At 47.8% G+C, this 15,088-nt stretch overlaps 2 protein-coding genes across 3 annotated transcripts in view; both read left to right on the top strand.

The window, feature by feature from the left end:
* Positions 1-5,442, top strand: part of Hipk1 (homeodomain interacting protein kinase 1) — a 52,845-nt gene extending 47,403 nt beyond the window's left edge. For both annotated transcript variants that reach the window (XM_052730351.1, XM_052730350.1), the window contains exon 16: positions 663-5,442. In XM_052730351.1, the coding sequence (XP_052586311.1) occupies positions 663-1,151 (489 nt within the window). In that variant the 3' untranslated portion in view covers positions 1,152-5,442. The remainder of the gene's footprint in view (positions 1-662) is intronic.
* Positions 5,443-6,989: 1,547 nt separating this feature from the next.
* On the top strand, positions 6,990-10,250 carry Olfml3 (olfactomedin like 3). Its single transcript, XM_052731670.1, has 3 exons — positions 6,990-7,836; positions 8,449-8,734; positions 8,996-10,250. The coding sequence occupies exons 1-3, from the start codon at positions 7,687-7,689 to the stop codon at positions 9,814-9,816; spliced, it is 1,257 nt and encodes a 418-aa protein (XP_052587630.1). The 5' UTR covers positions 6,990-7,686; the 3' UTR covers positions 9,817-10,250.
* Positions 10,251-15,088: the final 4,838 nt, after the last annotated feature.

The raw sequence follows: 15,088 nt of genomic DNA, 5'->3' as shown, positions 1-15,088 counted from the left end.
AGATTCTCTTCCTTTATCTCCAGGCCATTAATAACTTGAGCCTTATACTGTTTACCCGAGTCAAGACAGAGAAGCCACCTAAATCAGCTGGTTCTAATCCTGCCCTGCCATGTGATCCTCTGATGGGATAGTAAGGTGTACTCTATTCCATTTCTGTTCCCTCTTTTCTCAACCAAAACTTGGGTGCTCATGTCAGAAGGAGGGTTTAGCCGTGTGTGGGAGAGAGTAGAGAGCACATGCAGGTGCAGATGGAAACTGAGTTCGTGCGTGTACTTGAGGTTCCACACTGTAAGAGGGCTGTAGAAAGCTTAGAGGAGAGCAGAAGAAAACAGCAAGAAAGGCTAAAGAAAAGCCCCTGACTCCAGGACAGGGTGTGTTAAGTTACTAACAGTGGGCATGGGCACCCCTGTGAACTCAAGATTCTCCACTTCCTCTCATTCTGTCATGCTTAGGAGCAAACCGTTGCCTTCTTGGACAGAGTTAGGATCTGTTCTTCCAAGAGGCAGAGGCATAGTTGACTATCTTCTAACAGCATCGATTGCCAGTTTGGGGGATTCTGTTCCAAGGCAGTCCAGAAACAGGACACGTCAGAACCTCAAGGCCTTTGGTGCTATGAACCAGAGTGACCTCAAGATTCCTCCTTCCCTTCTTCCTCCTTCCAGAACCAGCAGTCATCGTCAGCTCCAACCTCGCAGGAAAGAAGCAGCAACCCTGCTCCCCGCAGGCAGCAGGCATTTGTGGCCCCGCTCTCCCAAGCCCCCTACGCCTTCCAGCATGGCAGCCCACTGCACTCGACGGGGCACCCACACTTGGCCCCAGCCCCTGCTCACCTGCCAAGCCAGCCTCACCTGTATACGTATGCTGCTCCCACTTCTGCCGCTGCATTGGGTTCCACAAGTTCCATTGCTCATCTCTTCTCCCCCCAGGGTTCCTCAAGGCATGCTGCAGCTTATACCACTCACCCTAGCACTCTGGTGCACCAGGTTCCTGTCAGTGTTGGGCCTAGCCTCCTCACTTCTGCCAGCGTGGCCCCTGCTCAGTACCAACACCAGTTTGCCACTCAGTCCTACATTGGGTCTTCCCGAGGCTCAACAATTTACACTGGGTACCCGCTGAGTCCTACCAAGATCAGTCAGTATTCTTATTTGTAGTAGATGAGCACCAGGGAGGCTTCATGGCTGCCTGCAAATGGCCCTGAGTTCTTAATGGGCTCTGGTGAGCACCTTCATTATCTTCTCTTGAAAGTTCCTAGCCAGCAGCTCATTCTGCAGGGGCCCACTGAAGCAGAAGGCTTTTCTCTGGGGAACCGCTCTCAGTGTTGACTGCATTGGTGTAGTCTCCCAAGTCTGCCCTATTTTTTAATTCTTTGTTCTTGTGACAGCATTTTTGGACTTTGGAAGAGCTCAGAAGCCCATCTTCTGCAGTTACCAAGGAAGAAAGATCATTCTGAAGTTACCCTCTGACATACATTTTGTCTTTTTGACTTGGTTTCTATAAATGCTTTTAAAACCCAGTGAAGCCCTTTGTTACTTAACTGTCTTTTATTAAGATTGCTGGTCAGAGGAAGGATGCTGATAGAAGGATTTGAAGTCGTGTAAGAGATGAGAAGAAGTCATTACTGTTGTTTGTTTAAAAAACAAGACTTCTTGCCTTTTATTTTAAAAGCAGCTTAAGTGAGGCTGTACGTTTCCTGTCAGGCCTTTCTCCTCAAAAGTTGATCTTTGCTAATGAAACATTGAAACTTAAAGTGATTTAGTTATTTTTTCATGTTATGTTTCCTTATTGGGCAGTTAGTACCACTTTTGGCAAAAGTGGCTAAGTATTGAAATGTTTGCAGTTTCTTCCGTGTTCATTACAGAGTGGTGTTAAAAAGGCAGCCCACCACTTGTTGGACCACAGTGAGAGGATCTGTGCCCACCAAGGATTCTTTTTAAATGAAGCACCATGAATTCTTTCTTAGATTATTTTTTTAAAATCCTCTTTCTCTCTGTGGTTGGTTCAACTTAAATTCTTAAATTCTCCTACTAGAAAAGCCAGTGAGGTGATGTGTATGGTGGTAGTTATTTTTGTTTTGTTTTTTTGTTTGTTTTTGATTTTTGCATACAATAGAATGCAGAATCTTTCTAGAATGAGATACTGGCACTGGTGAGCTTTGCCTAAGATTTCTATGAATTTTCAATAACACATCTCTTTGTTTTCCTCATCTCTCCCTTCTGTCTCATGTGACTTATTTGAGGGGAAGCTAAAGAAACTAAAACCAGATTAAGTTGTGTATAGCTTTTATACTTTAAAGTAGCTTCCTTTGTATGCCAACAGCAAATTGAATGCTCTCTTATTGACTTATATAATAAGTGCATGTAGGAACTGCAAAAAATATTTTAAAAGTTTATTACTGAATTTAAAAATATTTTAGAAGTTTTGTAATGGTGGTGTTTTAATATTTTGCATAATTAAATATGTACATATTGATTAGAAAAATATAACAATTTTTCCTCTAACCCAAAATGTTATTTGTAATCAACTGTGTAGTGATTACACTTGAATTGTGTATTTAGTGTGTATCTGATCCTCCAGTGTTACCCCGGAGATGGATTATGTCTCCATTGTATTTAAACCAAAATGAACTGATACTTGTTGGAATGTATGTGAACTAATTGCAATTATATTAGAGCATATTACTGTAGTGCTGAGTGAGCAGGGGCATTGCCTGCAAGGAGAGGAGACCCTTGGGATTGTTTTGCACAGGTGTGTCTGGTGAGGAGTTGTTCAGTGTGTGTCTTTTCCTTCCCCCTCTCCTCTCTTCCCTTATTGTAGTGCCTTATATGATAATGTAGTGGTTAATAGAGTTTACAGTGAGCTTGCCTTAGGATGGACCAGCAAGCCCCAGCGGACCCCAAGCTGTCTGTCCACTGGGATTTAACAGAAGAACAGGTTTAGTAGCTGTGTTGTGTAAATGCATTGTTCTCAGTCTCCCTGCCAACAGTGAAAAATCAAAACAGCAGCTTTCCTTCTTTACTGCCACTTGTGTCCCGTTCCATTTTGGATCCTTAGCTCAGTTCTCATGGAAGCATTCCCCTGTGTGGCTCTCTCACTGTGCCTTGCTACCTGGCTTCAGTAAGAGTTCAGGGAGCGGGTGAGAGCAGTGAAGCCAGCACTAAATATGCATATTTGAAAGTAAGTGCAATCACTTAGGATGGGGTTTCTTTTTCTCTTTTCCCGTGTGGTAGTCCTTCCTGCGCATAGGTGACATTACTAGTAAACTGTTTGCTTGTTTTGTTAAAAGCATGTAACAGATGTGTTTATACCAAAGAGCCTGTTGTATTGCTTAACATGTCCCTATACTACGAGGAGGGTTTTGTAGAACTACTGGTGACAAGAAGCTCACAGAAAGGCTTCTGAATCAGTGAAGAATATTAAAAAGAAAGCAAAGCCTCTTGAATCACTAAGGTTTTTGAGGTTTCTTTGTAACAACATGTACATTCTTGGGGCCCTTCAAACTGTGAAATTGTCCTAGTATTCAACTCCTCCATGGATTTGGGTCAAGTTGAAGGTACTGGGAATGAGGACATCCCTGCCCACGAAGGATGTGCGGGGAGAAGGTTAACCCTAAGCTACAGATGTGTTCCACCAGAGCTGAAAGTTACATTTGAACGATAATTCTAGGATTGGTTCTGTATAGAGATGGTGTCGGGGAGGTGCAGGATGGAGATGGGAGATTTCATGGAACCTGGTCAGCAAGCTCTGCACCAGGTGAAACACGGCGGAGCTGTCAACGAACTTGGAGTTTCTTCATCATGGGGAGTGAGAGTTTCCAGGGCGGGGCAGGTAGTCAGTCCAGCCTGCCAGGAACATGGTGTATTTTCGTCTTTTCTTTGATCATTATATTAAGCTGTGCGTTGAGCAGTCTGTTGGTTGATAACCACGCATTCGTGTAGTTTGTCACTAGTGTGGAACAGTTTAAGTCAGTGTGTGTGTGATCTTTGTGTCTCCTTTTCCCCAAGCATCTGGTTTTCTTGTTTAAATACAGTTCTAGTTTCTAGTTGGAACATTTTTGTACTTTATCTTCCCTCAGCAAGGGACAAAATTTATTGTTTTTTGTAGGAATGAGATGCAGGGAAAAAACAAACCAACCGCTTCCCCGCCCCCTCATCCAATCAGCAATTACTGAAGATGGGAGTTTTAAGTCCATGGGGAAAGAGAATGCCCAAGTGCTTGCATCATCACCTCTAACGTCTGGCTAGCAGTGTGACTTTACAGGCTTTGAAGTTGTCAGTCTACAAACTGACATTTCTCATTTCCCAAGATAACCCACCTCTGCTGAGGGTATATGTGCTGGACGTGGTTTTACATTCACTCTGTCCTGGGGCTTAAACAGGGACTGCCTGCCCTGCTGGCATGGAAGGAAGCCCTGTGAATATAGTGGGCAGCTGACCTGAGTCAGCATTGCCTGACCTTGGACCAGCTTAAGGCTTTAAACCCTTAGAACTTGCATTTCTAGCTTCCCTCTTTCCAGATGAGAGGAAGTAGAAAGGGTTGCATAGAGCCACCTAGGCACACCAGGACATGTAGAGTTCCCAGTCACTCCTAGGAGTTGATTATCATTGTCATGTTCAGCTGAAATGCCAACCCCAGGAGTAAGAACCCCATTTCAAACAATTCTGGCCTTTCAGAGCCTGCTTTTGTGGTTGCTCATCCACTGTCCTCCACTAGAGGGGCTGAGCTTGACTGCCCTTAGCCAGGCAAGCACAGAAATTGATGTTTTAGTCTGCATTATTATGCAGAGATCTACTAGTTGAGATGGTTTGTTTTAGGATAGGAAATGAAATTGCCTCTCAGTGACAGGAATGGCCAAGTCTGCTTTGTATTTTGACTTTTTTTTTTTTTTTTAAACTGATGGATGGTGCAGCATGTCTCCATGTCTCCATGGTTGTTTGTTGCTAAACTTTATATAATGTGTGGTTTCAATTCAGCTTGAAAAATAATCTCACTATATGTAGCAGTACATTATATGTACATTATATGTAATGTTAGTATTTCTGCTTTGAATCCTTGATATTGCAATGGAATTCCTACTTTATTAAATGTATTTGATATGCTAGTTACTGTGTGTGATTTAAACTTCTTTTCCTTTCTCCCTTTCCTGGTTGTGTGCTTCCTTTTACAACAAGCTTCTAGAAACAGGTAGTTCTGAGAATTACTGAGCTATGTTTGTAATGCAGGTATACTTAGGGAGTATGTAAAATAATCATTTTAACAAAAGAAATAGCTATTTAAAATTTAATACTAACTATGGGAAAAGGGTCCATTGTGTAAAACATAGTTTATCTTTGGATTCAATGTTTGTCTTTGGTTTTACAAAGTAGCTTGTATTTTCAGTATTTTCTACATAATATGGTAAAAAGTAGAGCAATTGCAATGCATCAATAAAATGGGTAAATTTTCTGACTGTGGCTGTTTTTACTTCTGATTAGGGCATAAAGGGGATCAATAAATAGCATCTTTGGAGTGACTAAACATTCTATTTGAAGATGAGTAGAATACTATTACATTAGAATATCTTTGTACAAGGCTGCAAAATAGAAATGAATGCCATTTTGTAGGAAGTATTTCCCAAGAAGAAAGTGTCTCCAGGACCCTGGACTCCTGACTCTGGCCATTTGAAAAGGCAGCCGGGCCGGGCGGTGGTGGCGCACGCCTTTAATCCCAGCACTCGAGAGGCAGAGCCAGGCGGATCTCTGTGAGTTCGAGGCCAGCCTGGTCTACAAAGTGAGTTCCAGGAAAGGAAAGGCGCAAAGCTACACAGAGAAACCCTGTCTCGAAAAACCAAAAAAAAAAAAAAAAGAAAGAAAGAAAGAAAAAAAAAAAGAAAAGGCAGCCGGCTTTTGAGATAACTTTGTTTCCTAGTAGGTGTCATCAAACATTTAGAGCAGTAGAGTGAAAACGAGTTACAGAAAGGTGTTTTTGTTCTCTCCTTTGGCCCTGGTAGAGCTTGTTGCCTCTTTAAAAAACAACCTGGGCCTTGAGAGATGGCTCGATGATAAAGCATTTGCTGCTCTTATGGAGGATCTGGGTTCAATTCCCAGCACCCACATCAGATGCCTCACAATTAATTAAACTCCAGCTGCAGGGGTTGTGCCCTACATACACACCCACACAGACACATGAAGAAATCTTTAAAAACAAAGAGACCCTCTGATCAAATTTCTCTTGATTCCAAAGTGAACAAAACAGGAATTTTCTCTTGAAAAGAAACACGAATTTGTCTAGATTAATCACTGCAAGTCCCTGAGTAAATGATGTTTATTTGACTTCTTTTAATGTATATTCCTGCCTAACTTTACAGTGGCCAGTTAATTTACTTTGGACTAATTTGCAGTTGTAGCTGGGTAGAAATGAGAAACACTGGGGCTGGAGAGGCGGCTTAGCTGTTAAGAGTGTGGACTGCTCTTGCAGAGGACAGGAGTTCAGTTCTCAGCAATCATGCCTGGCAGCTCACAATCTCCTGTAACTCAGTGCTCACAACCTCCTATAATTCAGCTCTGGAAGATCTGATGCCCTCCTCTGGTCTCCACGGGTACTTGTATCACATGCACATACCTATATACAGCCATACAAAAGTATACATAACTTGAAAAATAATAAAAAAAGAAACAAGAAGTACTTTTAAAAAACCCTACTGAACCCTAACCAAGAGAAATGACTAATAGTCTGTTCTCTCCCAGTAATAGGAAGGTCAGAATATATTTGTTTTGATTTAGACTACATTGTATGTATTTTTTCAGGTTCCCCTAAATCTGTGAATGTAAATGAGCTTGTCTCTGATGCACCCTCCTGTTTTGGCAAGGGAATACCTGGAAAACTATGTTAAATAGCTCTCAGGTTCTAATTTAAGTCACCTGGTTTAAAACAACAACAACAACAACAAAAACCACAACCAAAACCACTTCTCAACAACCTCGGGTTTTATTGTTGAATTTTATCTTATATATTTCTTTCCTTGGGCTAAGTCAGAGATTTGGTACTCTAGAGGGAGCCCTGTATTTTGAAGAAAACCCTACAAATTCAACCCATTTGGCTTGCTTGGGTAGAGTTTTTCCACACAAGGTGAAGCCCTACTCTGATTTCTCTATTTGTTATGAGAGATGGCCCCAGGTGCTCAGCACAAGGTGGCGCCAATGAGCTGTAGAAATTTGGCTTCACTTTGCCCCGCAACCCCCACCCCCTCAAACCTCATCTCCTGTGTTTCTGGCTTCACTGAGCAGGGCAGAAAATCCATTCTGTTATTGCTGGAGAAGGGAAGGATTAATGAAGGGTGTCGGGTTCTTCCTAAGTCAGCACTGGAAGCCCTCCTAAAACGAATGGAGTTTGCGGAGTGCCCCCGGGGTCTCGGCTTCCTGCCGCTTCCTCTCTTCAAGCCCTGTGTGACTGTCCAGAAGGCCTTTAGATTGCCATCCCTTCCCCATCCCAAGGAGTTTACAAACCTAAGCTGCTGGTGGTTAAGGCTTCTGGCGACTGTGCAAAGGGGCCATCTGTGTTTGATCAATCCAGGCGGGAAGGAGGGGGTGGGGGTTGTAAAGAGACTGAAAGCATTCCAGAGTAGTGAGAGACACCCAGAGATCAGAAAGAGGAGGCGCCGCCCCCACCCCGCCTCCAAAGCTAACGGGCTGGAGGGAAAGAGGCCGCCGAATGCACACTCCTCCTCTGGCCCTACTTAAGGCTGCCATGGGGCCCAGTGCTCCTCTGCTCTTCTTCTTCTTCTTGTCATGGACGGGACCCCTTCAGGGACAGCAGCACCACCTTGTGGAGTACATGGAACGCCGACTAGCTGCCTTAGAGGTGAGGGATTCGTTTCTCTTCTAGCCTAGACAGGAGTGATTCCACATCTGTCGGTGCAGCTAGTTGTCAGGGTTCTGGGAGTGACAAGATCGGGCTCTGTTAAGAGGCTGCAGGAAAGTACACAGCTTAGTGACCAGGAGCCTCCTAATTACAGACGCCCACAGATGTCCCCATCATCAAACAATTGCACTCAAATAAACCCAAGTTTCCCCTCGGGATTATGAGAGTCAGAATCGAGCTGTATCTCAGAACCAGCTGGCTATAGTGTTAAAGTTTCCCAGGTAATCTGCCTGCAACTCCCTGTCGGTTTCTTCCGGGTACCCCATGTCTACCCCCTTTTAAACAGTTCAAAGTCTGTAGCGTCTTGATTTCCTGGAGGCTCAGAACACTGATAGCACAGGCTGAAGGACTCTTCTTTGGGTGAATTAAGCCAGGTTCCTTGGATGGGTAGCGCCTGACAACTGGTCTCCTCTGCTGTGGGAGCAGCAGGGGCTGTCGGAGCCTAGCTGAGTTTTCTCCTTTTCCCGGTCCTGACTCCCTGGTTGGGCCTCCGCTCGCCTGGGAATTATAACCCAGCAGCCCGCCCTCCCCCTGACTCCCCCATCCCTTCAGGAACGGCTGGCCCAGTGCCAGGACCAGAGTAGCCGGCATGCCGCTGAGCTGCGGGACTTCAAGAACAAGATGCTGCCTCTACTGGAGGTGGCAGAGAAGGAGCGGGAGGCCCTCAGAACCGAGGCGGACACCATCTCAGGAAGAGTGGACCGTCTGGAACGGGAAGTGGACTATCTGGAGACCCAGAACCCAGCTTTGCCCTGTGTGGAGCTGGGTGAGAAGACGACTGGAGGCCCTGGGACCAGCGGCAAGGGCCGAAGAAATGAGAAGTATGAGATGGTGACAGGTAAGTGATCTCAAGAGGCCCAAACAACCTCAGAACTCCTCTCCCCGGCTTCTCTTCTCCTTGTCCATAGCCACCACGGCTCGATCTTCCAGAATCCGTTTGGAGGAAACCCTTAATGACAAGCCCATATAGAGTTTCTAGAGGCCCACGCCTTATTGGTGCCCCCACCTCTCAACCCGCCATGAACCCTGGGGAGTTCCTGCTATAAGATGTCTAACTCTTGGGTCTATATTCGCCTGTGTTTCTCCTTTTCTCCACCAGACTGTGGCTACACAATCTCTCAGGTGAGGTCAATGAAGATCCTGAAGCGGTTTGGCGGCCCCTCTGGTCTGTGGACCAAGGACCCACTGGGGCCAGCAGAGAAGATCTACGTGTTAGACGGCACACAGAACGACACAGCTTTCGTCTTCCCAAGGCTGCGCGACTTCACCCTGGCCATGGCGGCCCGGAAAGCTTCCCGAGTTCGGGTGCCCTTCCCCTGGGTAGGCACAGGGCAGCTGGTATATGGTGGCTTCCTGTATTATGCTCGAAGGCCTCCTGGAGGGCCTGGAGGGGGTGGTGAACTGGAGAATACTCTTCAGCTGATCAAATTTCACCTGGCAAACAGAACCGTGGTGGACAGCTCAGTGTTCCCGGCAGAGAAGCTGATACCCCCCTACGGGCTGACAGCAGACACGTATATTGACCTGGCAGCTGATGAGGAGGGCCTTTGGGCTGTCTATGCCACTCGGGACGATGACAGGCATTTGTGTCTAGCCAAGTTAGATCCGCAAACACTTGACACAGAGCAGCAGTGGGACACGCCATGTCCCAGAGAGAATGCAGAGGCTGCCTTTGTCATCTGTGGAACCCTGTACGTTGTCTACAACACCCGCCCTGCCAGTCGGGCCCGTATTCAGTGTTCCTTTGATGCCAGTGGTACGCTGACCCCTGAACGGGCAGCACTCTCTTATTTTCCACGGCGATATGGTGCCCATGCCAGCCTTCGCTATAACCCCCGTGAGCGCCAGCTGTATGCCTGGGATGATGGCTACCAGATTGTCTACAAGCTGGAGATGAAGAAGAAGGAGGAGGAAATGTAAGCAGCTGGTGCTTCTGATTCTCCTATCTCCACACATTTATATTCTTGTTAGATCTGTTGTTCATTCTTCAAATGAAGGCCAGTGGTGGCTCATATCCCCTCATTTTTAAACAACAACAACAACCAAATTCTCATAGCCCCTTTGTTTTATGCAGAACTCCAGATCTTGAGTAACCTTTTAGAACTAAAACAGCAGACACCCTAAATCTTCACCCTGCTCTCTCTCCTGCTCTGTGCCCACAAATTTTAGTCCCAAACCCAGAGCCCTGACCTTTGGATAGGGTCAACCCCAGACAGCAGTATGACCCAAGGGAGAGAAGAACTCACAGAGACAACTCTGTCCTCCTTCATTCGCCCCTCCAACGTGGGGAAGAGTGGGGCTTTCCCCACATCACTTTGTATGGCAACATTTTGCATTAAAAGGAAAACCCGCCATTCCTCTCCTGTGTGTGTTTGGGGTAGCCCTCAGATCAGAGTTCCATGGCTGCTTTCTCCTCCTGCCATGTTAGGGATTGCCTGGGCTCCCCCCACTCCCTCAGGAATTTCTCTAGTTACACATTTTACTGTGGGGCGCTTTAGAAGGTTGGACAAAAGGCCTCCCCCTCCATGCCCACGGCACTCCACAGCAACCTCAGAGAACCACCAATGGCAGAGAGCCTCTGACGGCTGGACACTGGAGCCCAGAGGCAAGGCTTCCAGTTCCAGCTCCTGGTGGACTTTGAACCAGAAAGTGGATCTTACTGGGTTTGAAGTCTAGTGTAGAAACCAGCATGGCATACAAGTGTGTCTAGTCTCACCTCTGAAGTGAGATTCTGTTTCTGAGCCCAAGTCCCCACTCCCATCTCCAGCACTGGCTCTTCCCTGGTCTGGGTTGTGCAATCCTGGGTCTGAAGCGCTCTGATTTTCCTGCTGCCACAGCGTCTGCGGTTTGGACAAGGAGGAGGGCCAGTGACCATCCCAGATGTCGGTCTCACCAGTTTCCCAACATATACCCTCCTCCCCACCCTCATCCGCCCACCACCCTCCTACCCCAGTCCTGGAAGCCGACTGAAGTCTGCCCTGGAGTCCTGGAAACTTAACCCCTGCTGGTCAATCCCCTAACCTCACACACCAGATTGCAGGGGCCAATCCAGAAGGCAGAAAGGACTGGAGGAGCCAGGCTTTGGATTCTAGTCCCTGGGGATCTGCTGGGCTCTGCATGATGTCCCTTTCCCAGGCCTCATCCCCATGTTCAACTCACAAGTTTAAGGCTGGCTGATGGATAGAAGCCCTGGCTGCTGTGGGAGAGTTTACCTCAGGCAGCCCTCTGGATTATTTACTGGGGAGGAGGTGGGGGGGAGACAGGAACACAGCCTTCTCTCCGAAGTACAGCCCTCCTTCCCCAGGATGGGGTTGGATCAGTCAGGGCCTGTGATCCTCCTTTTGTCTTCTCTCCTCAGGCAGAGCTGCTCCTGACGTAGGTTGGTTAGGGAGAGGAAAGAAAGGCAGCAGCGGAGCACCTCACAAAGGCGCTATTGTAGGGAGCCTGAGGCGGGAGGGGGCCCTCTCCCATTCAATTCTCTCCTAATGTGGGGCTGGCAACAGTAATCACCGCCTGTCAGCCCATAGAGGGGTCTGCCCACGGAACATCTGGCTGCAATGCAGGGCACATAGGAGGGCTGTGGAGGAGGGAGCTCTCTGTGGAGGCCTTGAGAGCAGGACCAGGGGATGGAAGGTGCAGTGTGGCGCTGTGACAGTGAGCACGTGGGGTGTGCTTGTGTGGCACTCTGCGTGACAAAGAGTCTGAGCAACAGTGTGAGACGGGTCCTGCGTGTGAGACTGCATGTGTACAGATGGGTGGTCTGTGTGCGTGCAGCTGTGTGGGGTGATGTGTGTGAGAGAGACTGAGGAGGGTACTGTCTGAAACCGTGTTGTGTAACTATGCGTGTGTGTGACCACCTGGCAGTAGTACTTGTCTCCTTCCCAGGGTGACTGTGCCTAGAGAGAAACCGCCAGAGAGTGGGACTGAGTCCGTGGAGTTTTGTTGATGTAGGAGTGGCTTTTTGATGACCCTAGTAAGACCAGCTCAGATGGTGCATGTAAATATCACTGCAGGAACAAGTGCATGGGTTGTATCTTTAACGTTTCACCCATTTTATACAGACCGGGACCTCCCGTCTCTCACAGGTGTATACTTGTTACATCTTTCTTTGCTCAGAATCTTAGTGGGAAAGAATAAAGCAACTGGCTTTTGCTTGTTGTTGATTTGTCTTCAGATTTCCCTGGAAAGGCTTGCCTAGACTTACCTGAAAGGGCAGGGACCTCCGGGGCCTTGTCACTCTGTCCTTTTCCTTTCTTGAGCTGGGGCTGGGGCTATTTTGGAAGTCTTTGAGAAGGTGAGATGTACTGCGTGGGCAGGTCCTGTAAACGGACCAAATTCATTCAGCTAAGTTATCGGCTGCTCAAGGAGACAGTCTTGGCAGCTGAATCCTATCAAAAACAGCCTTAGTTACCCCATCCCCCAGACCTCCTAGGCCTTCCCTTGGCTGAAACAGGCCATGACCTTCGTAGTGGACCAAAAGGGCATGGAGGGCAAAGACCCTTGTGGAGAAGAGCCAGGTTGAAAGCCCACAGAGAAGTTCCCCATCTTTCCTCAACCCCAGGCTGGAAGACAGTCGCCATTAAAAACCAGGAAGGACTGCAGCCCTGGAGACATGGTCCTTCCAACAACTGGCACAACTGTGCTCTGGCATGGTGAATCAGGGTTGGGAGGACCTTCTCATCCCAGCCCAGACCCCTGCACTTCCTGTCTTACCACTCAAACTCTCCCTTCTGTTTTTACGGCGCTTGCCTCCTTGGTGCCTGCCAGAGAAGCTGGAGTGCTTGTCTGTCCTTGTTAATGGAGGCCCATGAGCCCCAGGGGTGGGGAAGGGCAGGGCAAAGACAGCAGGATGACATTGATTCAGCTGTCACTGCCTCCTCTGTGCTGGGGCTCTGAGCTAAACAGGAAGCAGAGCCCTTCCCCTGCTTCCTCCTTCAGCCTCCGATTTTCCAGGCCCCCTTTTTATCCCTGTCCTTGTACGGTGCCTGCTCCCGAGGCTTCTCACAGCTCCCTGTTTGTCTAGCTGGCTTAGTTTCCAACACGTTCATTTTGAGAACTGCAGAGACTGCCCTAGTCCTCCTGGCCTTTAGATTGGGTCTCTAGGGCTTCCTATCTAGCCCGTCTGGCTGCTTTGCAGCATGCTCTTAGTAAGCCTGCCATTTCTTCAGCTGGAGGGCAAGACCTGTTAAGCTTGTTGGGATCTTCTTGGTCCCAGCAGCCTGGGAGAGGATGCCACGTTCTCTGCTGCAGCCACCAAGGCTGGTAAGCGCGCTCTCTCTCTCTCTCTCTCTCTCTCTCTCTCTCTCTCTCTCTCTCTCTCTCTCTCTCTCCTTAGCTTTAATTTCTTTTGTGTGTATGTGTGTTTTGCCTGTGTGTATATCTGTGTATCAGTTACATGCCCGGTGCCCACAGAATCCAAAAGAGGATGTTGGTTCCCTGGAACTGGAGTTACAGATGGTTGTGAGCAGCGATGTGGGTGCTGGGAATTGAACCCAGGTCCTCTGAAAGAGCAGCCCGTGCTCTAACTGCGGAGGCACCTCTCCTGCCCGTTTCCTCCACCTCTTTAACATCTACACTCACAAGGCAGAGCTTCCGAGATTAAGTCTTTATTTATGGATTTAATAACTGCGCAGAAGAACAAAGCATAGATGCCAGTGTATCATCTAAAGGGCAACAGAGTGAGGCCGGAAAAAGGAGGTGCTCCCAGCCCCAGTTCACCAAAACTGCCAAGAGCCACCCACCTCTCCGAACCGTCCGCAGGACCTCTGGGGCCCACCTCTTGAGTATTTGCCCCTCTGAGAATAGACTCCCTTCCTCCCTGACCACAGCTGGGCTGCTCCGGGAGGGGCAAGTCAGGTTCTCTTTTCTGGGCATTTTAAAAATGACTGATCAGAGATGTTTGGACCCTCCCTGTCCCAGTTTAAAAATGTCTTCTCTTTGGAGGCTCTTTTGTCTGCTACAGAGAGTTGGTGAAAGCCAGACTGCAGGCCAAAGTGGACATTTGGAGAGAGGCAGGCAGGGGAGAGTGGCTGGCCCTCGGCAGTGTTCACAGCCTGCCTACAGCCATCCCGGGGGTAGGGAGAGGACCACACACATTCTGCCTCATAGGTTTCACAAAATGTCTGAATCCCTACAGGCCTCCTTATTTGGGTTTGTTGGCTTTGTTTAACCCAGTCTGACCGGGTTTCTGTTTCCTATAACCTAGCGATTTCTCGTCTTCATCTTACTCCCAACCAAAACAGTTGTACCATGTCTGAGCTACTGGGAAAAGAGCCATGCCCTTGTAAATTTTTCTTCCCTGAGCATAACCCAGGGAAAGAACCTGTGCTAGACCCGTGACTCCCCCCACTCCCCCCCTTTTTTTTTTAGTTTCTCATGACAGGGTTTCTCATGAACACGCTGTGGCTGTCCTGGAACTCGCTCTGTAGACCAGGCTGGCCTCGAACTCATGGAGATCCGCCTGTCCCTGCCTCCCAAGTGCTGGGACTACAAGCATATACCACCACCACCCGGCAGGCCAGTGACTCTTAAGCCAAACTCCATTCAAGCCATGTCTCCTCCACGGTGCATTCCACACGGCCTAGTCACTTACAACCAATTCATGGTTGTTTAGATCTTTAAATTTTGTTTTAAGTGTATGGGTGTTTTTCTTGCATGCCTCTCTGTGCACCACTTGCATGCCTGCTGCCCTTGAAACCAAAAAAGGGTGTTGTATCCCCTGGAATTGAAGTTACAGAAGGTTGTGAGCCACCATGTGGGTGCTGGGAATTGGACACCAGTTCTCTGGAAGAGCAACTCTAGTTCACATAGTTTGCATCTTGAATGCCCCTGCAAAGTGTTAAAGGCTTGGCTCCCAAGGAGTTGGTCCTTGGAGAGAGTTTTGGGCTCCGAGCCCCTTCCTCTCTCTTCTAGGCCACTATAAGAAGCACCTTTACTCCATCACATGTTCCCAACATGATGCTCTGCCTTGCCACAGGCTCAAAGCAGCCAGGCTAGCTTACCATGGACTGAAGCCTCATGTATTTGATCAAAGTGACAAAACCTAATACAGTAGTGTGTCTTTTCATCCCATCATTGTAATAGGCTTCCTTCTGGGCCACCAACCAGCTCCCACATCATGACACAGAGACTTCTTATTAGTTACACATGCTCAGCCTTATTTTATGCTTGTCCCACTAGCTCCTATAACTTA

Source organism: Peromyscus californicus, unplaced genomic scaffold, assembly GCF_007827085.1.
Source record: "Peromyscus californicus insignis strain IS unplaced genomic scaffold, ASM782708v3 Scaffold_9__1_contigs__length_137607984, whole genome shotgun sequence".
Taxonomy (NCBI): domain Eukaryota; kingdom Metazoa; phylum Chordata; class Mammalia; order Rodentia; family Cricetidae; genus Peromyscus; species Peromyscus californicus.
Note: the sequence above shows the minus strand (reverse complement) of the source record. Positions and strands in the feature narration are given on the sequence as shown.